Raw genomic sequence first — 25,525 nt, 5'->3', positions numbered from 1 at the left:
TCACAACATCAGATGTGGCAGAATATCAGACATGTGGCAGAATGTCAGACACACAGGAATATCAGATGTGTGGTGGAATGGCAGACATGTGGCAGACAGTGACAGATGAATGGTGGAATATCAGACATGTGGCAGAATCAGATGTGTGGTGGAATGGACAGACATGTGGCAGAATATCATGTGGTGGCAAATATCAGAATGAACAATATGGAGATGTGGACAGAATATTGAAATAACAGACATGTGGCAGAATATCATCATCAGTGGAATGTCAGACATGTGGCAGAATATCACATGTGGTAGAATAGAACAGGAATGTGGTGGAATGTCAGACATGTGGCAGAATATCAGATGTGTCAGACATGGCGGAATATCAGACATGTGGCAGACATCAGACATGTGCAGAATATCAGACATGTGGTGAATATCACATGTGGACAGAATATCAGATGTGGGCAGAATGTCAGACATGTGGCAGAATATCAGATGTGGTGGAATGTCAAACATGTGGCAGAATATCAGACATGTGGCAGAATATCAGACATGTGGTGGAATATCAGATGGCAGAATATCAGACATGAAGAATGTGGAGACATGTGGAAATATCAGACATGTGGTAGAATATATCAGACATGTGGAATATCAGATGTGTGGTGGAATATCAGACATGTGGCAGAATAGACAGATGTGGAATCACAGGACGAGCCAATGGACTATGACAGAATATGGACATGTGGCAGACATCAGACAGAAATGTGGAATATGGACATGTATGCAGATGTGACATGACATATGAATGTGGAATATCAGAATGTCAGACATGTGGCAGAATCAGATGTGGAATATCAGACATGTGGCAGAATATCAGATGTGTGAATGGACATGGTCAGACATGTGGGCAGAATATCAGATGTGTAGGTGGAATGTCAGACATGTGGCAGAATATCAGATGTGTGGTGGAATGTCAGACATGTGGCAGAATATCAGATGTGTGGTGGAATGTCAGACATGTGGCAGAATATCAGATGTGTGGTGGAATAAGACATCAGACATGTGGTGGCAGAATATCAGACATGTGGCAAAATCGACATGTGGTGAAATATCAGACATGTGGCAGAATATCAGATGTGTGGTGGAATGTCAGACATGTGGCAGAATGTCAGACATGTGGCAGAATATCAGATGGCAGAATATCAGAGCAGAATATCAGATGTGGTGGAATATCAGACATGTGGCAGAATATCAGATGTGTGGTGGAATATCAGACATGTGGCAGAATATCAGCCCATGTGGCAGAGAATGGTCAGACATGTGGTCAGAATATCAGATGTGTGGTGGAATATCAGACATGTGGCAGAATATCAGATGTGTGGTGGAATGTCAGACATGTGGCAGAATATCAGATGTGGCAGAATATCAGACATGTGGCAGAATATCAGACATGTGGCAGAATATCAGACATGTGGCAGAATATCAGATGTGTGGCAGAATGTCAGACATGTGGCAGAATATCAGATGTGTGGCAGGAATGTCAGACATGTGGCAGAATATCAGATGTGTGGTGGAATATCAGACATGTGGCAGAATATCAGATGTGTGGTAGAATGTCAGACATGTGGCAGAATATCAGACGTGTGGTGGAATGTCAGACATGTGGCAGAATATCAGATGTGGGCAGAATGGAATGTCAAACATGTGGTGGTGAATATCAGACATGTGGCAGAATGTCAGATGTGGCAGAATATCAGACATGTGGCAGAATATCAGATGTGTGGTGGAATATCAGACATGTGGCAGAATATCATGTGGCAAATGGCAGAATGTCAGACATGTGGCAGAACAGATGTGGCAGATGTGTGTGGAATATCAGACATGTGGCAGAATATCAGACATGTGGCAGAACATCAGATGTGTGGACATGTGGCAATGTCAGACATGTGGCAGAATATCAGATGTGTGGTGGAATGTCAGAATGTGGCATATCAGTGGTGGCAGAATATCAGACATGTGGCAAAATATCAGATGTGTGGTGGTGGAATATCAGACATGTGGCAGAATATCAGATGTGGTGTGGAATGTCAGACATGTGGCAGAATGTCAGACATGTGGCAGAATATCAGACGTGTGGCAGAATATCAGACGTGTCAGAATATCAGATGTGTGGTTTAATGACAGACATGTGGCAGAATATCAGATGTGTGGTGGAATATCAGACATGTGGCAGAATGTCAGACATGTGGCAGAATGTCAGACGTGTGGCAGAATATCAGACGTGTCAGAATATCAGATGTGTGGTTTAATGACAGACATGTGGCAGAATATCAGACATGTGGCAGAATATCAGATGTGTGGTGGAATATCAGACATGTGGCAGAATATCAGATGTGTGGTGGAATGTCAGACATGTGGCAGAATATCAGATGTGTGGCAGAATATCAGACATGTGGCAGAATATCAGATGGGTGGTGGAATATCAGATGTGTGGTGGAATGTCAGACATGTGGCAGAATATCAGATGTGTGGTGGAATATCAGACATGTGGCAGATTATCAGATGTGTGGTGGAATGTCAGACATGTGGCAGAATATCAGATGTGTGGCAGAATATCAGACATGTGGCAGAATATCAGATGTGTGGTGGAATGTCAGACATGTGGCTGAATATCAGATGTGTAGTGGAATGTCAAACATGTGGCATAATGTCAGACATGTGGCAGAATATCAGACATGTGGCAGAATATGAAATGTGTGGTGGAATATCAGACATGTGGCAGAATATCAGACGTGTGCCATAATGTCAGACATGTGGCAGAATATCAGACGTGTGCCAGAATGTCAGACATGTGGCAGAATATCAGACATGTGGCATGTCAGACATGTGGCAGAATATTAAATGTGTGGTGGAATATCAGACATGTGGCAGAATATCAGACATGTGGCAGAATATCAGACATGTGGCATAATATCAGACATGTGGCAGAATGTCAGACATGTGGCAGAATATCAGATGTGCAGTGGAATGTCAAACATGTGGCAGAATATCAGACATGTGGCAGAATATCAGATGTGTGGTGGAATATCAGACATGTGGCAGAATATCAGATGTGTGGTGGAATGTCAGACAAGTGGCAGAATATCATATGTGCGGCAGAAAATCAGACATGTGGCAGAATATCAGATGTGTGGTGGAATATCAGACATGTAGCAGAATATCAGACGTGTGGCATAATGACAGACATGTGGCAGAATATCAGGCATGTGTCAGAATGTCAGACATGTGGCAGAATATCAGATGTGTGGTGGAATATTGGACATGTGGCAGAATATCAGATGTGTGGTGGAATATCAGACATGTGGCAGAATATCAGATGTGTGGTGGAATGTCAGACATGTGGCAGAATATCAGATGTGTGGTGGAATATTGGACATGTTGCAGAATATCAGATGTGTGGTGGAATGTCAGACATGTGGCAGAATATCAGATGTGTGGCAGAATATCAGACATGTGGCAGAATATCAGATGTGTGGCAGAATATCAGACATGTGGCAGAATGTCAGACTTGTGGCAAAATATCAGATGTGTGGTGGAATTTCAGACATGTGGCAGAATGTCAAACATGTGGCAGAATATCAGACGTGTGGTGGAATATCAGACATGTGGGAGAATATCAGATGTGTGGTGGAATATCAGACATGTGGCAGAATATCAGACGTGAATGAGAACTACTGAATGAGAACAACTCAAATCAAATGGTAGAACTCTTCAGTTGTTCATGAAACCACGACTAAAAGTGAGCACTCAAGACAACAGCAATCTACAGCATGTATTTAAACTTGATTAGAGTCCATGTTCCAATGGAAAAATGGAAGAAAAAAAAGATTAAAAAACAACGTAAAAAAAAATAAAAATTTATGTTCAACTCAAAGTTTTGTCTATCTACAGTCAGTTATTGAAAAAAAGTTTTGAGCAATTGATTTTGAAAGTCAATCTGATTTCAGTGTATTTATATAACTTATTGCTTATTTCAGTAGTATGAAGCACCACATCCAACACTCATGTATAGCTGCTTGGTACACATCCCCAAACCCCATCCCCCAACATGAGGACCCTAATACATATAAAGCCAGGCCAGCCGGGACTCACTGTATCTCCTCCTCCTGCTGGTCGAGGACGACCTGCTGCTGGGTGAGCTTCTCCAGGAGTTCCTCCCTCTCCCCGGCAGACTGGGCCAGGGAGTCTCTCAGGTAGTCCTCATTCCCCTCCAGCTGCAGCACAACCACATCACAGTAGTACTTTACACTCATCTGATTGTCACTGAAAGGGGGTCTATGCTCTACATTCTCATCTCATTGTCACTTAAAGGGGTCTATGCTCTACATTCTCATCTCATTGTCACTGAAAGGGGGTCTATGCTCTACACTCTCAGACCATGGTCACTCAAAGGGGTCTACGCTCTACATTCTCATTTCATTGTCACTTAAAAGCCGTGTATGCTCTAAGCTCTTAGCTCACTGTCACTTAAAGGGGGTCTATGCGCTTCACTCTCAGCACATTGTCACCTAAAGGTAGTCTATGCTCTACACTCTCATTTCATTCTCTCTTTAAGGGTGTCTGCTCTACGCTCTCATCTCATTGCCACTTAAAGGGGGTCTATGCTCTACACTCTCATTACATTGTCACTTTAAGGGAGTATGCTCTAAGATCTCAGCTCATTGTCACTTAAAGGGGGGGTCTGTGCTCTACGATCTCATTTCATGGTCGCTTAAAGGGGGTCTATGCTCTACACTCTCATTTCATTGTCACTTTAAGGGAGTCTGCTCTACACTCTCAGCTCATTGTCGCTTAATGGGGGGTCTATGCTCTACAATCTCATTTCATGGTCGCTTAAAGGGGGTCTATGCTCTACGCTCTCATTTCATTGTCACTTTAAGGGAGCCTGCTCTACACTCTCAGCTCATTGTCACTTAAAGTCTTTCTACAACTCAGGACCTTCCTACCTTCAAGACCTTCTGACACATTACTCTCCAGAAAGAACCCTGCGCTCATCACAACAACTGTTACTTGCTGTCCCGAGCTACAGTCTCAAATCATTTGGCTCAAGGACCTTTTCATATGCAGCAGCTTCTCTGTGGAACTCTCTCCCTATCGAGTTAAAATCATCTCCTTCCCTAAGTACATTCAAAACACGACTAAAGACTCATCTATTTCTTCGCTACAAGTGACTTCCAATCATCCGTACCTGCCAACTGTATATAGTTTTAACTTGAGCTCAGGAAGCGCTTTGAGCATATCCCTGTGACGTGGAAAGGCTCTATATAAATGGCCTATTATTATTATTTATTATTATTAAAGGGGGTCTATGCTCTTCAATCTCATTTCATTGTCACTTTCAGGGAGTCTGCTCTACACTCTCTTGTCATTGTCACTTAAAGGGAGTCTATGCTCTACACTCTCATCTCATTGTCACTTAAAGCCAGTCTATGCTTTACGCTCTCATCTCATTGTCTCTTAATAGGGGTCTATGCTGTACCCTCTCAGCCCACTGCCGTTTAAAGGGGGGTCTATGCTCTACCCTCCCAGACCCTTGTCACTTAAAGTGTATGTATGCTCTAAGATCTCAGCTCATTGTCACTTAAAGGGAGTCAATGCTCTATAGTCTAATCTCATTGTCACTTAAAGGGGGTCTATGCTCTACACTCTGATTTCATTGTCACTTAAAGGGAGTCTATGCTCTATACTCTCAGCTCATTGTCACTTACAAGAGGGTCTACGCTCTACGCTCACTGTCACTTAGAGGGGCTCTATGCTCTACACTCTCAGCACATTGTCACCTAAAGGTAGTCTATGCTCTACACTCTCATTTCATTGTCACTTTAAGGGAGTCTGCTCTATACTCTCAGGTCATTGTCGCTTAAAGGGGGTCTGAGCTCTACAATCTCATTTCATTGTCACTTTAAGGGAGTCTGCTCTACACTCTCAGCTCATTGTCACTTAAAGGGGGTCTATGCTCTACATTCTCATTTCACTGTCACTTAAAGGGGGTCTATGCTCTACACTCTCAGCTCATTGTCGCTAAAAGGGGGTCTATGCTCTACATTCTCATTTCACTGTCACTTAAAGGGTGTGTATGCTCAATGCTCTTACCTCACTGTCACTTAAAGGGGGTCTATGCTCTACGCTGTCATCTCATTGTCACTTAAAGGTAGTCTATGCTCTGCACTGTCATCACATTGTCACTTAAAGGGGGGTCTATGCTCTACGCTCTCATATTGTCCCTTAAAGGTAGTTTATGTTCTACACTCTCATGTCATTGTCATTTAAAGGGATTCTATGCTCTACACTCTCATGTCATTGTCACTTAAAGCCGGTCTATGCTTTATGCTCTCATGTCATTGTCACTTAAAGCCGGTCTATGCTTTATGCTCTCATCTCATTGTCCCTTAAAGGGAGTCTATGTTCTACACTCTCATGTCATTGTCACTTAAAGCCGGTCTATGCTTTATGCTCTCATTTCATTGTCACTTAAAGGTAGTCTATGCTCTACACTCTCATCTCATTGTCACTTAAAGGGAGTCTATGCTCTACACTCTCAGCTCACTGTCACTTAATGGGCACTTGACTGTACACTCATTTCACTGTCCTGTCTTGTCATTTATCCCAATTGCGTAGATAGATTCTCATGCTGTTGATCACTGCATTGTCTAGTCCAGACTCTATTATTTACAGACTGCTGTCATATAGCTGGAATACTGCTGAGTGCAGCATTAAATAACATCAAACAAGCAAACAAACAAAAACACTGTCATGGTAAGGGGGGCACTATTCTCTGACCTTGGTGCTCTCTGAAGACCAGTTCTGATCCAGATCTTCACTACCAGATGGAAATGAATATAGTTCAGCTACAAACTAGAATGGAACATAACTCACAGAATATGTAAAGATGGTAAACAGCTTTGTCTGATGAGCTATAAACCCTCAGGACTAGTGAAATAAGGTTAGCACTAGTCATGAAGAAAATGAATTTTAAAGGCTCTGATTACCTTTTTGATTTTGTCTTTCATCTTCTTCTGATATTCCTCCAGTGAGTCCTGTGATTCCAGGAAGGTCTGCAGGGCTTCATCTCTCTGTGTTTCAAGACTGAAAACAAGGCAGACTCACGTTGGTGAGATGGATTGGGTTGGGTTGGGTAGCACTTTGCTCTTACATAAAGACATGTAAGCATTAGTGTGATAGCTTGTACAGTTCCTGAATAAACCTACTGAGATACAAAAGGGTTAGCAAGAATACTGTCTCTGAGATGACCAGTCCTTGTTAACAAAAAGTACCATCTTCATTGTCTTTTGGTACATCATGTGCTGGGTTCGAACCACCTACATGCTGCTCTCCAAGCAGACACTCTATCCACTAGACCACAAAAGGCTGGTCAGGAGTTAGTGCATTGGGTTTAATAGTATTTCAGTTTTGTCAGATTAATGTGAAAAGTATGCCAGTACAAAAAGGCCCATTTCAGATCTGCTGAATCACACTCATATACCCAGCCAGATCTTCCCCTACACTGACTTTCCCTTAACATAACTATTTTACAACCAATGTTATGAGTCTACTCTTCCTTCACCTGCATTACATGAAGTACAATCCCTTACTTTTTACGAATCGTCCTCTCCTCACGAAGCTCTGTCCTCATGTCCTCTACTTCCTGTTGGCACCGTGACATCTTCTGTTGCAGCTGAGCCACCTCACGCTGGCCGTCCTCAAACCTCTCCTCCGCACTCCTGCAACATCAACCATACACATCAGCTGTACATTGATCTAACCTCTCCTCAGCACTCCTCAACATCAACCATACACATCAGCTGTACATTGATCTAACCTCTCCTCCGCACTCCTGCAACATCAACCATACACATCAGCTGTACATTGATCTAACCTCTCCTCAGCATTCCTCAACATCAACCATACACATCAGCTGTACATTGATCTAACCTCTCCTCCGCACTCCTGCAACATCAACCATACACATCAGCTATACATTGATCTAACCTCTCCTCCGCACTCCTGCAACATCAACCATACACATCAGCTGTACATTGATCTAACCTCTCCTCAGCATTCCTCAACATAATATCAACCGTACACTGTTCTAACTGCTCCTCCACAAGCTTGCAATCCATCACCAGAACAGAAAACTTTAAAACAGTTTATGGAGAGAAACATTTCAATGGATGCAGGTTCTGCAGTAGAGACAGAAGCAGTCCTGACTGCCACAGTACCTCAGGGCCTTATCTTGAGCCTCTGTTTCTGCTTGAAGTCCGACAATTTTGTCCTCCAGTTCAGGTACTATCTCCTTCTGACTCTCCATTTCACGAGACAGCTCACGTGCCTGCAACAAGTGAGTGAAGTAGGCAGGTTGGACAATGTAAACACCTGTTCTGTTGTAATTCACTCACTGTACTTTGCATGAAACAAACAAGATGAGAAAAAAATCTCCAATTGAGAAAAAAATAGTTCCGAACATACTTCTTACCATGAATGGAATATACATGAAATTACATGTACTTACATAAAGGCAGGAGGGAAAAAAATTAAAAAAATAAAATCACCAGTCAAAGTAATATTCCTGATAAATACTCAAAGTATTTTACTTTTGGCAATTTATTAAGTGTATATGGGGCAAAAAACAATCTAAAAACATTTTTCTTGTAAGTTTTCATTTTTGGCCAATAAAAACATTCGGATTTTTTTTTTTCAAGATGCAAGAAATAAAATTGGTCTGGCCTTAAGTTTTATTACAGCTATCATGGCAAGGGATACCTGAATGGAGCTTTACACTTTGTACCCATGCGGAAAATCATACTCCGACATTTATCATGACAAACAAACACCATAACCACACAGCTACCAAATAGGGACTGCTACCAGCCTAACAAACATATTGAGGCGGTGGTGTAGCCTAATGGTTAAACTGTTCGATCGTCATGCCAAAGACACGGGTTTGATTCCCCACACAGGTACAAAGTTTGAAGCCAATTTCAGGTTCCCTGCCTTGATTGTGCTGGAATATTGCTAAAAGCAGAGTAAAGATAAACTTACTAACAACCATATAACTGGGTACCTTCACCGGAAGTGGTCCCACTAGGTTGCAGGGTTTAAGCCATAAATCTGGAGCACTGATTTACCTTGCTTTTAGCTGCTTGAAGTTCATATGCTAATTTTTCCACCTCAGCCAAGAGCCGCTGATTCTGTCTCATCACCTTCCGGCTAGTGTTGGAGACACCTGACTGCTTTGACTCCATGTTGAGAGCATCGGACAGTCCCACAATCGAGTTGTCAGAGTCATAGTCTTCCAACAGTTGGTGTTTGGTCTATAAACATCAAGATCAGTATGACACATTGTTCACTGTCTGTCCACTGTCTATAGTTTCAACTTCTACTGAAATCTTTGAAGAAAGATGTAGTTCGAAGATTTCATATATTATCATTTTCATTTTTGCCCTGGGTTGACTTTTAAACATTCCACAGCTGATCAATATTCATTATTATATATTGTTGTTATAGTTATTATGTCACTGCATAGAACTCCTGTGCACTTCACAGAAAGTATCGCTGCATCGAAGGACCTCCTTCTGTGATAAAACTATCAACAGTTCATTTACTTGAAGTTACAGACGTTTTAACCCAAGAGTTCCTTACTCCTTGCTGGGCTGACACAAGACAGTATCATACAACTATAAACAACCAACATATATCATGCCCAGCCAGCATCTGAAACACACTTCAAACCCTTTAAAAATCAAACCTTTTTTAAAATCACCTGCTGTCTAATTAAATGACGCACAACTTTGTTGTGTATGTTTTGTATATTTGTTTGTTGCTTAACGCCGCACTCAGCAATATTCCAGCTATATGGCGGTCTGTAAATAATTGAGTCTGGACAAGACAACCCAGAGATCAACAGCATGAGAATCGATCTATGCAATTGGGATATGATGACATGTGTCAACCAAGTCAGCAAGCCTGACCATCTGATTCTGTTAGTCGTCTCTTACAACAAGCATGGGTTGCTGAAGATCAATTCTAACCCATAACTTCATGGGTATTGCAGTGTAAGAGTTAAGATGGGTAGATTGTTTGAATGTCACATACTTCCTGTAATAACACGAGATGTAAATGTTGTGGTACAATACCTGTGGTCTGTTTGGTGTACTTGACGGGAACTGTCGACTGAGGAATCCTGTATATGAATCAGGCAATGTGCTGAGTCCTGAACGTATGCTTTCCCGATCCATGAAGTCATCATTGCTGTCCCTTCGTCTCTGGTAGTCATAAGAGAGTGACGACGACACAAACTGTCCTCCCTGGTACAGACCAGCTGACCGGCGTTCATCATTGCTCTCCCTGGCAATCATTAAGTGAACATGTCAAACTGTTTTCTCAAGAAAAAAAAAAAGAAAAAAATGGGTCTGAGAAACAATTGACTGATGAAAATGACTCCAAGTAATAGTAATTCCTGTTTTGGTGTATGTTGTGTTTGACCATTGGCCTATGAAATAGACTTGTCTTGTCATTTGATAGACTTTTGTCTTCCTTGAACATGACACATGTTAATACACTTAAACACATAAAAGTACACAGAAAATTATCAATTGCATGCTGGCAATTAAGGGCCTCTATCTGACTCTCTGAGAGTGTGAGTTCCAATCTTGGATGGGACTCAACCCCACAAAAGTACTAGTATCTGTACTTACGAGGGGAGATAAAAAAGTATGTAGAATCACCAAGAAAACGATACAAATGCAGTTATTTTATGTTTTAATTTTCTACATATTATCTGTCAAGCTCAAGCAATTTGGTTTTGCTATGTTCCAGTCTCACGATCCCCAGTTTGTTTGACCTTTTTATCTTGGTACCCTAAAACCCCCAAAAATCTACAATAAATGCATCAAAAAACTTCAGGGAAACAAAATATGCAAGAAATATTTTGTGTGTTTGAGATTGATAGAAGTCCCCTAGAATCACACTTAGATATTAAAGTTCATAAAAAAGCAATTTGAAATTACAATCGCTTGTCAAAGTGACTCCCCTTTATTTTTCTGAAAGAGCTTGTTTTAGAGACACTACCCATCCCCCTTCCGATGACGTAATATAAGGGCATAGCTTATTCTAATGTTTTCACTTATGCATACATGATGCCAAGGGTTCAAACTAAATACTGAATGGTCACACAAGTGTCAGCTCAAAATATATTGTAAACAGTGCCAGCTTGAATATCTGGACACAAATGTTTTTGAAAGATTAAATTGGGTGTGTCCTTAAAAAATAGCCCCCCGACTAAATATAAATCAGGCAATCCAAATCTTTGACTGTTGATCATGACAGGAAGTCATCCAAAACTATACTGAACATATTTTATATGACATTATCTGAGGGCATACCATTATCCAAGAGGTACCAAGAGACAAATCGTTTTTCAATTTCTGCAATTTTGTTAGAAATATTATACCCCAATGTGATGTGATGACAAATATCTGGTTAACCACATCACCCACACATGTGAAATTTTGGATATGGCTTTGCTAACAATTCCTTCAAAATAATATGGAAGCTTTTCAAACATTGGACATCGAGAATATAGTTAGGCTACATACTTTTTGATCGACTCTGGTAGCTGAAAAACTAATCTCAGGTGTACCATATATTGCATTTGGGCACTTTCTAAAAGTCATTGTACATTCAAAATGTATCTTCTTTATGCATAATTCACTACAGTACCTATGTATTAGCAAGTCAAACAAAACTGTTAGTGGATGCATCAGCCAATTATTAATATGTGTAGGACTGAGACAAATAGGTGTATTGGTGTCTGCAAATTTAGCCAGTGACCTGAAGACCAAAATAAGTAAAGCTCTGTACTGGCTAGCGAACAGTTATCGCCAATACATCAGCATCACACGTGCGCAGTTCCGGTCAATTACAATTCCGGTATCTTTTCCTACCGTATTTGACAACAATACAGGACAGCAAAAGACAATTCTTCACGGCAAGTAACATAAGAGAAAAAATACTGGTAAAGTTAGAAACCCTATAAAAATTTTTTAACTTAGTCGGGGAGGATGTCCTGCGACCTATATAATAGCAAGTTCAGGTTCACAAGTCATTAATAGTTTCATTCCCTATCAATCTACTGTGAAAGAAACACTCAAATAGTCACACAATCAATTATTCGAGGTTACTGTATGATATAAATATATATTATTTCACGAGTGGCATGAGAAATTCTGAATGGCGATAACTGTTACAGTTAGTTGTGAAAAAACAGCTATTTATACTTCCATGATTCCCTTCCGCCGCGTTAAATCAAAACATGATCGGCGGCAGTGAACGGGCTGGACACATCGGTGAATAGCTAATTAAGTATCATAATTAATTCTGTTTCATTAATTTAACAAACGGCGGAGTAATTTTGTAAATACCGCTAAAATATGGCGATAACTGTTCGCTAGCCAGTACAGTCTGATAAACCTGTCTAGTAATAGTCTAATTATAATATCAAGACCTAAAAGAAAAAGACACTAATAGCCAAGAATGGGGTACCAACTGTAAGATCCTTTAAGCATGGATCAAACACATGTGAAGTGTGGACCTCACAATGAAAATGAGCAAACCTTTAACACATTTAACATTACACTTAGAAGAAACCCATTTGTGTTTTTTAGGATAAGTCAAAAAGTGCTTTAGCAACTTGTGAGATTATTGAAGACAAAGCAGATTTGGTTCAATTCATTTCAATATTCATTCACTTTAATATATGCATAATATGCTATATATCTAAGGTCAATTTTGGCATTCTTTGACAGTTACTCACTGATTGGGATCAACTTCTGATTCAAGCTTGTTTATTTTCTTCAACGTTTTCTCGGTGTCAACTAGTCTCTGTCGTAAATCCTGAACATTTTTCATTAACGTTAAGGATGCCGAAGCATCAGCCATGTTCTTTTTCAGTTTCGTATTGAAGTTTGCAATCTGTCACAATACTTCAAAAAACTTAACATGCTCCAACTTGATTTGAAATTTTGTTGCAGGGAGACGAGAATGTTTGAAAACTGTTTCCGCACAAGTTCTCAATATGCTGAAACGGGTATAATTTTATTTAGTATTTTGACGCTTTACTTTTCACAAAATCACATAAATCGTCATCTAGCATGTTCACCAACTGCAGACATCAACAATAAACCGCGCTGATTTGTTATTGGTTCGCCATGACAGTACCAAGGTCAAGGCCAATGTCAAGGTTGTTCCGAAAAAAAATCTTTTAAATTCAGTTTATTTTCACGTTAAGAATGTCAAAAACAAACACAATACTCATGGTGTAATTATACAAATAATCATCGTTTTAAGGACACGTCTCGTAATTTCTCACTTCCGCTGTCGGACACCTGTGCGCATGGCAGCCATGTAACTTCCTTTTCTACCGTAACTTCAGCCCCCAGCCGAAGCTATCGGAGTGACGAAGTTTGACTTCGAATATCTCCATCATGGTGAGCCCTATTTCAAATACAGATGTATCTGTGGATAAACCAACAATAAAGTTATGGTCGATTGTGGTAAATTTACTCTGATGCCCCCAAATAAATATGATTTTACCGGATTGAAAAAGGAGAGGTCCTGACGTCGTTTCAGTAAGACACATGGCCGTCCTTCTGTCGGATTTCGTCTGGAGGCGATTCAACAGTCACATTATGACCCCAAACGGACATGGCAATCGTAAATGCGGTCCGACACGACCGTCCAATACGTAGTTGGAATAATATGCACCAGAGAACATCACTGCAGTGTAGGCTCTAGTGTTTGTTCATATTAGTTCTTATGCAGCTTTAGCCATGGCGTAGTTACAGATCGGATGCTTTTGTAGTTGACATCTTGATTGGAAACATTCCAGCACATGCCTCAAGGTCTAGAGCTAGACCCGTTGTACGGATATATTGTCGAGTTGGGAGTACTGCACTTTACCGGGCGCACTTTTTCAGATTAATTAGCGCTGCTGGTTCCCTAACCTTAACCCTAAGGATCGTAAAGGGTGCCTAGCCCTAAACCTAAGGATCGTAAAGGGTGGCATACCCTTACCCTAAACCCTAACCCTAAGGATCGAAAAGGGAGCAGCGAGGGCTGCGCCCGGTAAAGTGCATTTTAGCCGTCGAGTTATTGTACAAGGTGTAACTACAGAATCTGTTCGGCCCTAACCTGAAGACCCTTCAGAATATGGTTGCACCTAACCCAGGGTTTGAACCGTTGCATTAACTATCGAAACCTGTTCGCCCCGGGGCAAGATAAGCAGCGAACATTCTATATGGGCTCCTTGTATAATGTTAGACACACAACGAGTTTTCTAGAAAGAGGTGTGGCACTGTTGATATTTTATTGTCATGGATTAAATTTGTTTTACATCATAAGATGCACATATAATATGGTATACAGACATGACTGAAATACTAAGATAACAGAACACCAAGAAATAACAGAACAAAACACAGATGTTGATTGGAACCAAACTCTAAACCTAACCCTAAACCTAGCCCTAACTTAAATTTTGGACTTTTAATCATTTTGTGAGTTCTCTAGTAATTGTTGTGTTAAGTTTTGTTTATAATTCTAGAATATTTATACATATTATTTGGGATGGGGGAACGGGAGGAACTCTTACCTGTTGATTTTACACAGCCTGCTAGATCCATGTCACCACTGAGCATATCCACCACACAGCTGGTCTGTGCATCAAGATGTTTTTCTGCTCAGTGTTCAGTAACCTATCCTCTAATGTTTGCCCCCCTCATTGCATTTAGGATATTGTTTTCTCTTTACCAAATCTGGGTGCCTTGCATTTATAAGGAACCTGGCACTATTTCTTCCAGCCAGAAAAGGCCTCAAAAAGTAGATCAGGTGGCCAGGTGCTTTGGCTGATTGCTGGATGTTGATTGTTTCTTTGTATTTTTTTTTTTGTTGGGATTGGATTCAATTTCATGCGGTCAGGACATGTGAAGATCTGGGTTAGAATATCTTCTGCAACCCTTGCTTGTCGTAAGAGGCGACTAAAGGGATTGGTTGTTCAGACTCGCTGACTTGATTGCCACATGTCATTGTATCCCAACTGCGTAGCGGTGTTAAACGACAAAAACAAAACATTTTGCATTCAGGGTTGTTTGGGGTTGTGGGGAGTAGGGTCTGGGTTGGACCATTCCAATTATGTTTATAGAAATTGTAATTTTGTCAATGCTAGAAATTTAGTAGTGCCAGACTTTCCGCAGACTTGGAGCTTCAGGCCCTGATAAATTCTCCAGTGAGGGTGGGGATAACTAATTAGGGGAGGGGATTAGTTAGAGAAGCCAGAAAGAGGGAGATTGGATTAATTAGTTTTGGATTAGTTGGTGGTAAGCTGTAGGGATGAAATAGCCCTGGTCCCTATAAAGTTTATTCCTGAAAGTGAATCTTTGACATGTGGGTAACAAGTCACAAAGTGCTAGTGTATTGCACATTTGCATAAAAAAAAGAACAAATGAAATCACTTATAAAGAGCAGCTTTTCATGACAAATGAAGTGGCACTTAAATTTGATTCCGACCATGAGGACTCCTACAAATTTGAAACATGGACCCTTGTATTTTGAATGCTGACTTGCGTGATGTAAAGATGTCACCATCCCTCTTACAAAGTATGTTAGGCCATCTCAGTTGGTATAATTAATACATTAGGTTTTATATGTCCTTGTCCTGTCTGAAAATAAGTATTATTTTCGTTTTGCAGGGGTTCGTAAAAGTTGTAAAAAACAAGGCATACTTCAAGAGATTTCAAGTGAAATTCCGAAGGAGGAGAGGTGAGTCATTGTCAGATGTTCCTTGAAGGTTAATTTTAAGAAACACAAAACATTATCATAAAGATATCTAAGCGTTGTTTATTCTGAAGACATTTTTTGTCTACTAGCCCAAACATGTTTTACTGTGATTTTCAGTGTGTGTTTTTGTCTTAGTATATGCACTAGAATTAGCTGATCTTACTGGACAAGAATAAACATTACCAGACCTGGTCTTTTTGGACTCGCGGTTAGAATTGCAACTTGTGCGTTGCAGAATGTTTATTTAAGTTGTATGGCTTGAAGTGACATTGAAATGCTGCTTGCTTTCAATTTTGTCTTAAAAACCTGTTCATGTTAAAAACGTTGACTGTTTTGCTTAACTCGTTTCCAGAGGGTCGCACTGATTACTTTGCTCGTAAACGCTTGATCTTCCAAGAGAAAAACAAGTACAACACCCCAAAGTATCGATTGATTGTTCGTTTCACAAACAAGGACATCATTTGTCAGGTGAGTCTTGGATCCAAGTCATTATGTCAAGTCCATTTGACTTTTTTCCAGCTCAAAGCGGTGACATCCTAAGTGAAGATAAAGGTTCATTGTGTACAGAATGGTACTGAGACAGACATGGAATCTTAAAAATTCTTCAAGTGACTTTTAAACAATATATTGGTGGGGTAGAGTTGCAAATTACATTGTATGTGCTGTGGTCCTAGTGGTTGTCATGATGAACAAGGTTAGATTCCACAGGTGTGTGAAGCCAGTTTCTGGTGTCCTATAACTGCCATATTGCTAGAATAGTACTGAGTGAAGTGCTGTTAAACAGAAGGAACGATTTGTACTCAAAATTAGTCTCTCTCTCTCCTAAAAGTTGGTTGTATGTCATTGTGGGCATAAATTAAAGGCCACACTCGGCAGCACAGCAGAGATGACAACCTCTATGATTTTATCGTAGTCGCTACGAATTTTAGACTCAAACTACGCCAATACGATTGCACTAGAAATTCTATGAAATTCGGATATATAGACAAAAACATATTTTCGTCGATTAAATACATTTTCGCCAAAAAGAGATGACAAAAAGATATGTAATGCTGATAATTAGGAAATTTGCTGTTGGAGGTATGTGAAATTAAAGCTTCACTCTTGATCAGTGTCATATCATCATTTAAGTATTTAGTTGACTACTAATTTGATGGTCAAACTAATTTTGATCCTTGAACCTACTGTTTGCAACACTTTGGGGTTGGCATCTCTGAACACAGCAGTATGGAAATAATCACATCTGGACCAGACATTCCAGTGACTGACGTGAGCATTTTTCTACATACTGTAATCGTAGTTATTTTCGCGTGGGATTAATTTTCGCGCTTTTAGCGCAAAAAGATTGTGCGCCAATAATCATACCAAGCGAAATATTCATGGTGAAGTCATGACAAATACTCAAGTAGGAACAACATGCAATTTGTTTATTCTCTCAGATAACATCAAAGCAATTATTCCCGGTTCATGTTTACAAATTACGGGATCAAACAATGTCAAGAAGTCCACAGATGTTCGCCTACCGGTAATTCCTCAACACAATGTACTTATTTCACAGCAATCACTTACATACTGCGTCTACTCGCGTCTCGAAATGAAGTGTAGTTGACAGTAAATGGATACGCATACTTATTTGTTTCGCCAAAAGTCATAATTAGTGTAGCTGGAAGATGACATGTTGACAACAAACGACTTTCGTAGTGGAAATAGCGAGATCGCGAGAAACCTCATCGGTGACAGGTTAAATTGTTCCATGCCTAAAAAATATCCGGCTAAAAGCCATAACCTAAGTTATGATTATAAATATTTTACATTTATAGAGCACAACCTGCAATGAAAAGGACACAAAACTAGAATATATTTCTCTTTAAAAAACAATAGTTTGAGATACTATCTTTTTAAGATCACTGCATCTCGGAATATTATTGGGTACGTTTTAACTAAATCACCGGTAGGGGAACGTGTGCACTGCACAGCTGACTGATATTTCCAGCTCTGTATACGAGACAATTACACACAGTAATCTTAATACCTGCATATAAGACAATGCCTAACAAAAACAAACTAGAACTGAATAGGTAAATAATCTTTTCTAGCGATGTTTAATTGCAAGTTTGACATCTTTGATCTTCTTTTGTATGTTTGTTCATGCGAAGCGATGTCAGCCACAAATCACAATGTTGACACAAGTATAATCCCGGCTCTCTCGGATTGTTTTCGTAAACACGATTCAATTATGGCGGCTAGCTTTGATCATTGCATGTCTATCGGTTGTGAAAACGTTGTGATGGATACCATCACTCAGGTGTTTGAAATGCGCGAAAAAACAACTGCGCGAACAGGCCTTTTGTGAACTTTCCACGAAAATTGCACCCCGCGAAAATATATACGATTACAGTAATTGGTATACGATGATAGGCATCAACTAAGTTGGCAAGCCTGATCACCTGATCCAGTTAGTTGCTTCTCAAAACAAGCCAGGTTTGAAGACAAATTCTTACCTGGATCTTCAAGTTGACTGGTGATTATACCCTGACGTGGAATGTTGTACATATTAGTTACTGGATTTTTGATCTTCATTATTGACAGGTTGCTTTCATGTAACAGGATACCCGTCAAGATACGGGTTAGAACATTGATCTTCAGTAACCTGTGCTTGTCGTAAGAGGCGACTAACGGGATCGGTCATCAGGCTCGCTGACTTGGTTGACATGTCATTGGTTCCCAATTGCGCAGATCGATGCTCATGCTGTTGATCACATGATTGTCTGGTCCAGACTTGATTATTAACAGACCGCAGCCATATAGCTGGAATATTGCTGACTGCAGCATAAAACTAAACTCACTCCTGTAACAGGAATACTGCCGATTGAGATGTTCAACAAATAGCCAAAAGAAAATGGGCCTTTTGTCTTGCTACAACTTAAAGCTTTCATTCCTCTTACAGATAGCGTACGCTCGGATCGAAGGTGACATTATCATTGCGGCTGCATATGCCCATGAGTTACCTAGGTACGGCGTCAAGGTCGGGCTGACCAACTATGCGGCTTCATACTGCACTGGACTCCTCCTGGCCAGGAGGGTAAGTACACGCAAGTTCAGTGATGCACACCTACTTTCTATACTTCTACAGTCCACACTCTATATTTAACATTTAGTGCTTCAGTCCAGCCTAATGGTTAAAGCTGCTATTCTCTATACCCAGGTTCAATCACATGGGCAGTGCTGAAGCCCATTTCTGGTTATGTGTTGCTGGAATATTGCTAAAAGCACCAAACTCAGTCGGTACTCTCTGGTTATGTTTCTAGGTTCATCAGCACCAAACTCACTCATGGGTTATGCGGAAGTGGTAGACCTGCATAATTTCAGGCTTTTAACATGTCAAACAGACAAGCACCTTGATATAACTTGAATACTGATTGAATCCGGTTTAAACACAACACACTCATTGCTATAAATAATTAAACAGGCTTATATTGCTGATAAAACACAAGCAAATATGTTACTGAAAGAAAACTAAAGTGAATCCTGACAATAGTTGTATGTTTGCAAACGTTTGTTGTTACTCCCTGGCGGATTTTGTTGTAAATCATAAAATTCACTTGTAGATTTTGAGTCATCAATATTAGGCAACAGATGTCAGATTTCCATGGGACCAGTCTGGTAATATCTTATCTCTTGAACTACACAGCTGCTTCAAAAGTTGAAACTTGATTCCATCTACACTGGAGTTGAGGAGGCAAATGGTGAAGAATACTACGTTGAAGACGAGGATGGCAAACCGGGTGCTTTCCGAGCTTACCTAGACATTGGCCTTGTTCGTACCACCACTGGTGCCAGGGTGTTCGGAGCTTTGAAGGGAGCTGTTGATGGCGGCATTGACATCCCTCACAGGTTAGGAAGCTGACTAAAGGATATAAGAAAATTCCAGTTTGAAAATGAAAATTTCATGAGTTGGGGACCCGTGAAGATCTGGGGTAGAAGAGGTCTTCAGCAACCCATGCTTGCCACAAAGGTGACCATGCTTGTCATAAGAGGCGACTAACGGGATCAGGTGGTCAGGTTCGCTGACTTGGTGAACACATGTCATCGGTTCCCGATTGCGCAGACCGATGCTCATGCTGTTGATCACTGGATTGTCTGGTCCAGATTCGATTATTTACAAACCACCGCCATATAGCTGGAATATTGCTGAGTGCGGCGTAAAACTAAACTCACTCACTCACTCACTCACTCCATGAGTTGGGAATAATACAATGAGGATCAGACAAGGTTTTTGAATGAGATGGGTTTGGGTAGCAAGGTGCTTGAAGCATTTATTTGTTGTGCCAAAATCAGGGTTCAAATCTCCATATTGGTTTAATGTTTGAAGCCTATTTTTGGTTTCCCCTTCTGCAATAGGTGCAACAGACCTGAGAAGATCCGGGTTAGAATTTGTCTTCAGCAACCCATGTTTGTCGTAGAGGCAACTTACGGCATCGGGTGGTCAGACTTGCTGACTTTGACACATCACCGTATTCCAATTGCATAGAATGATGCTCATGCTGTTGATCACTAGAGGGGCGGTGGGGTAGCCTAGTGGTTAAAGCGTTGGCTCGTCACACCGAAGACCCGGGTTCAAATCCCCACATGGGTACAATGTGTGAAGCCCATTTCTGGTGTCCCCCCATCGTGATGTTGCTGGAATATTGCTAAAATTGGTGTAAAACCCAAACTCAGTCAGTCAGTTGATCACTAGATTGTCTGGTCCAGACTTGATTATTTACAGACTGCCTCCATATAGCTGCAATATTGCTCAGTGCAGCATTAAGCAACAAACCAACCAAGGTGCAAAGAACATACTCACAAATGAAGGCTCAAGAGGGTGAATAATACCCTCAAACCCACATGAATTGGGGCAGATGTGTTTAAAGTGTTGTTACATCACGAAGACCCGGGTTCGATTCCCACAGAGGTAAAATGTCTAGTGTCCCCTGCAGTGTTATAGCTAGAATATTGCTAAAAGCTGTGTAAACCTTCACTCTCTTGAAGTCTGTAGAGGTTCTCGCCCTGCATGACCCTTGGAACTTCTGTTCAGCCCTCTTTATACAAGGGATCGAAAAAGTGTAGTCAGTTTTCTGTGTCGTAGTTAGGCATCTTTATTAAACTGTTGCATTGTAGGTGTCATTAGTCCCGATTATAACAAGTTTACAAGATTTTACTTGGCGTCATTAGTCCCGATTATGACAAGTTTACAAGATTTTACTTGGCGTCATTAGTCCCGATTATAACAAGTTTACAAGATTTTACTTGGGGTCATTAGTCCCGATTATGACAAGTTTACAAGATTTTACTTGGCGTCATTAGTCCCGATTATAACAAGTTTACAAGATTTTACTTGGCGTCATTAGTCTTGATTATAACAAGTTTACAAGATTTTACTTGGGTTTTGGGTTGTTTTCCAGCATGAAGAGATTCCCAGGCTTTGATTCTGAAAGCAGCGAGTTCAAGGCCGAGATTCATCGCAATCACATCTTGGGTGTGCACGTGGGAAACTACATGAAACATCTAAAGGAGGAGGATGAAGACCTCTACAGGAAACAGTTCTCTCGCTTCATCAAGGAGGGAATCACTCCTGACAGCGTAGGTCTTTCTACATGCGGGCCTGTATGATGGCATGGGTTCATTATAGAACAGGTTCAGTGTGAGGAGCTGTATGATGGCATGGGTTCATTATAGAACAGGTTCAGTGTGAGGGGCTGTATGATGGCATGGGTTCATTATAGAACAGGTTCAGTGTGAGGGGCTGTATGATGGCATGGGTTCATTATAGAACAGGTTCAGTGTGAGGAACAGGTTCAGTGTGAGGAGCTGTATGATGGCTGTATGATGGCATGGGTTCATTATAGAACAGGTTCAGTGTGAGGGGCTGTATGATGATGGCATGGGTTCATTATAGAACAGGTTCAGTGTGAGGGGCTGTATGAACATGGGTTCATTATAGAACAGGTTCAGTGTGAGGGGCTGTATGATGGCATGGGTTCATTATAGAACAGGTTCAGTGTGAGGGGCTGTATGATGGGTTCATGAACAGGTTCATTGTATAGCATGGGTTCACAGGTTCAGTGTGATGATGGGGCTGTATGATGGCATGGGTTCATTATAGAACAGGTTCAGTGTGAGGGGCTGTATGATGGCATGGGTTCATTATAGAACAGGTTCAGTGTGAGGGGCTGTATGATGGCATGGCATGGGTTCATTATAGAACAGGTTCAGTGTGAGGAGCTGTATGATGGCATTGGGTTCAGTTATAGAACAGGTTCAGTGTGAGGAGCTGTATGATGGCATGGGTTCATTATAGAACAGGTTCAGTGTGAGGGGCTGTATGATGGCATGGGTTCATTATAGAACAGGTTCAGTGTGAGGGGCTGTATGATGGCATGGGTTCATTATAGAACAGGTTCAGTGTGAGGGCTGTATGATGGCATGGGTTCATTATAGAACAGGTTCAGTGTGAGGGGCTGTATGATGGCATGGGTTCATTATAGAACAGGTTCAGAGGGGCTGTATGATATCATAACCTCTTTTAGTGTCATTTAGAAGCTAACATGATGAAGAGGAATTTTTAAGGATAGTTAACTCCTGTTGCGTTAGATGTAACGTTTCAGTGAAGTTGCTAAGACTTTTATCAAGGAAATGATACACAACAATTTTCAAATGGAGAATATATACATGAAGGATAATTGATAATTCTATAATTGAAGAGGTTGATGTACAGTGTGACGTTATTGATAGTAGCTGTGATTACAGATACTAGCTATGCAGCCAGATGGACAACGGGTAGGGCATGGTTATTCTTGATTGGCCTTGATTAGATGATGGTAAGCTGAAGGGATGTAATGTCAACAGAGATCAAGGTTATTACATCCCTACAGAGGTCAAGGTTATTACATCCCTACAGAGGTCAAGGTTATTACATCCCTACAGAGGTCAAGGTTATTACATCCCTACAGAGGTCAAGGTTATTACATCCCTGCAGAGGTCAAGGTTATTACATCCCTGCAGCAGGAGATACATAGCTCAAACATGGAGTTCTTGTAGTAGATGAAGTTTACAGTTATAGATGGAAATGTCATAGTATATTGTGTTTTGAGTATGGTTTCTACTTCTCTAGGTTGAAGGGATGTACAAGAAAGCCCATGCTGCCATCAGGGCAGACCCATCTCCAAAGGCGAAGGTACAGAAGAAAGTTACCAAGAAGAGGTAAGATCATTAATTTTACAGATGTCTTTTTAAAAAAACCCACCCCAACATGTTTGATATTTAACTGGGGGCGGTGGGGTTGCCTAGTGGTTAAAGCGTGGCTCGTCACGGCGAAGACCCGGGTTCGAATCCCCACATGGGTACAATGTGTGAAGCCCATTTCTGGTGTCCTGCGCCTGGTGTCCCCCGCCGTTATGTTGCTGGAATATTGCTAAAAGCGGCGTAAAACCAAACTCAGTCAGTCAGTGATATTTAACTGTTATAAATGAAAAATGAAGCATACAAATCAGAGTGTTCTTGCTGGAACCATTATATTGAAGTTTGAATGTCCCTAGATACAAATATCATTGAAGTAAATTATTAGTTTCTCTAATATTTAAGTATCTAATACAAGTCATAACACTTTGACAAAAATACCAAATTTGTTTATACTATCAAGCCACTTGTGCAGTCAGGAAACACAATTAGGTCTTGCATCATTGATATTAACGAGTTGCATCCCTATGTTGACAACGGTCTGATATCCCATAATTTGACTTCATTAACCCTAGAAGACTGTAGTCACAATACCTTGCCTTTTTGCCAAATTAATTATAACTAAACAGATGTGATGTTGATTAGGGCTGTTAAAATTCCTTCGCATGTTCGTTGAATCAAACCATAATCTTTCATGTATTCATCACTGAAAGTAAATGTCCTTGAATTAACAGTTTATTTACTTGAATTTTGGTGTTATATTTTAAAGCTAAATGCAAAATATCCAAGGTATGTTGGATAGCAGTCCACACTCGTGTTTAAAGGCACAATGTCACACATTTTTGACAATATTTTCGATTATATGTTTTGTATTACTGCCTTTAGCTTCCTATTGATGCAATAAGACTTACTATCCCGTACGACTTGCCTGAAATTGATAATTGAAACTTCAAGGCAAACAGATAACACTTGCCATATATGGAATGTAAACGATTCCTCCGTCGCACACGGTCTTGTTGGTGTTTACCGAACTGGTTTCAATCACAAGTTGTGCGTAGGGCTGATAGTATTATTGAGAGAAATGTATTTTGTGACATTGTTGCCTTTAATGTTTACACTGTCATCACAATTAAAACATGTCAACGAATTTATTTAATAATTCCACTGAATATAATGGACAATACTTCAGCTTATGATATGTTACTGTTTTCATTGCGTAATATTTGTAACCTTATAATCGTGATACGTATCATATTATCCTTATAGTGGATTTGTTGCTGCCCCAAAATTAATGTCAACTGAACTGCTGCTGAACATGACACTGTTGATGCCACCTTTTTCTGAGTTTTAAGCTGTTTTGTGTTGCAGGTGGAACAAGGCGAAGATCACACTTGCTCAGCGCAAGGCCCGTGTCAAGCAGAAGAAGGAGGCTTTTATTAAGAAGCTGGAAGCAGAGGCTGACAATTAAAGTCTGTACAAGAAATGAACTCTGCAGAGACATTAATAAATTGATGTCTAATAAGTTTGTGTTGGAGATTTATTTTCACTACATCGTAATCATGGCAACAGAGCATTCTATTTGGTTTATCGATTGGCTGGGCTAAAGAGCCTACTTCAAGTTACTGAGAATATTTCGTCATGTAGAACATAAGATTTCAATATGCAAGATACAAGCTACACATACATGAATTTAATTTCATTAAGGAACGTCAAAATGAAAACATGCAAAATGTATTTAGGCCATCCACTAGAAATTGTTTAGAGGGGTACAGATGAAATTTGACAGACATACAATACTTTATAACCTTGACAGGAATTCGTTTGGTTCAGAGCTTGACAAAAATACGTCACGGTTAGTAGTAGATGTCAAATGAAACCCTAAAGATTTCCCTAATATATAAATATCCAATTTTTTTTCATGGAAAAGCAAGTAATTTTCTAAAAATATTTTTTTTATATTCAAAGTTTAACAAATACAGGTCTTGTCAAATTGTGTTTAGGTCATACTTGCACAAGGTAATTTGATTGTAAAATATCAACTTCTCTTTCGGGGTAGATCAGACACAAAGAAAGGTTTTTCTACAAAGTAACTTCTGTATTTGATTTGAATTTAACAAAAGTTAGTCTTCATGGCATTAACTTTTTCACCTCGGTGGGACGGTGGGGTAGCCTAGTGACTAAGGGACCGTTCATAATTTATGGTGGTGTGTGTGTTCTTTGCTGATTTTAAGGGGGGGTGTCACCCATTTTGTTCTTGGGGAGCAATTTTTTACACACGCATTGGGGTGGGGGAGGGCAGCGATTTTGTACATAAAAATATCTTAGAAATTATGGGAAGTGGAGGGAGGGGGTCATTGATTTTGTACATGACCTGCAAGGGGGTGTCATATTTTGTACTTAAATTTTAGGGGGTCGTTCACATTGC

The 25,525-nt window shown here is 40.4% G+C and overlaps 2 protein-coding genes and 1 long non-coding RNA gene across 3 annotated transcripts in view; 2 read left to right on the top strand and 1 right to left on the bottom strand.

The window, feature by feature from the left end:
- LOC124259983 (coiled-coil domain-containing protein 18-like) overlaps positions 1–13,255 on the bottom strand; it is a gene marked incomplete at its 3' end in the record, with an annotated part of 56,034 nt that extends 42,779 nt beyond the window's left edge. The window contains exons 1-7 of the mRNA XM_046694207.1: positions 12,863–13,255; positions 10,185–10,395; positions 9,177–9,362; positions 8,271–8,380; positions 7,644–7,772; positions 7,041–7,137; positions 4,144–4,265 (exon numbers count right to left, since the gene is read on the bottom strand). Of these exons, the coding sequence (XP_046550163.1) occupies positions 4,144–4,265; positions 7,041–7,137; positions 7,644–7,772; positions 8,271–8,380; positions 9,177–9,362; positions 10,185–10,395; positions 12,863–12,987 (980 nt within the window). The remainder of the gene's footprint in view (positions 1–4,143; positions 4,266–7,040; positions 7,138–7,643; positions 7,773–8,270; positions 8,381–9,176; positions 9,363–10,184; positions 10,396–12,862) is intronic.
- A 136-nt stretch (positions 13,256–13,391) lies between these two features.
- Positions 13,392–24,622, top strand: LOC124259975 (60S ribosomal protein L5-like). Its single transcript, XM_046694200.1, has 8 exons — positions 13,392–13,535; positions 15,795–15,864; positions 16,235–16,350; positions 18,830–18,964; positions 19,574–19,776; positions 21,327–21,504; positions 23,036–23,124; positions 24,469–24,622. Exons 1-8 carry the CDS (start codon positions 13,533–13,535, stop codon positions 24,566–24,568), a joined length of 894 nt encoding a protein of 297 aa, XP_046550156.1. The 5' UTR covers positions 13,392–13,532; the 3' UTR covers positions 24,569–24,622.
- LOC124259977 lies at positions 21,526–22,105 on the top strand. The gene is made up of 3 exons (XR_006893971.1): positions 21,526–21,699; positions 21,871–21,917; positions 22,033–22,105. It is a non-coding gene; the product is annotated as an uncharacterized LOC124259977 (long non-coding RNA).
- Positions 24,623–25,525: the final 903 nt, after the last annotated feature.

Source organism: Haliotis rubra, unplaced genomic scaffold (assembly GCF_003918875.1).
Source record: "Haliotis rubra isolate DU_JTF1 unplaced genomic scaffold, ASM391887v1 Scf746, whole genome shotgun sequence".
NCBI classification, from domain to species: domain Eukaryota; kingdom Metazoa; phylum Mollusca; class Gastropoda; order Lepetellida; family Haliotidae; genus Haliotis; species Haliotis rubra.
Note: the sequence above shows the minus strand (reverse complement) of the source record. Positions and strands in the feature narration are given on the sequence as shown.

Bases quoted from the DNA above. Each gene is read 5' to 3' on its own strand.
- LOC124259975 (XM_046694200.1), top strand. The intron at 15,865-16,234 runs GTGAGTCATTGT...ACTCGTTTCCAG, and splicing joins GAAATTCCGAAGGAGGAGAG to AGGGTCGCACTGATTACTTT. The intron at 18,965-19,573 runs GTAAGTACACGC...TGAACTACACAG, and splicing joins GACTCCTCCTGGCCAGGAGG to CTGCTTCAAAAGTTGAAACT.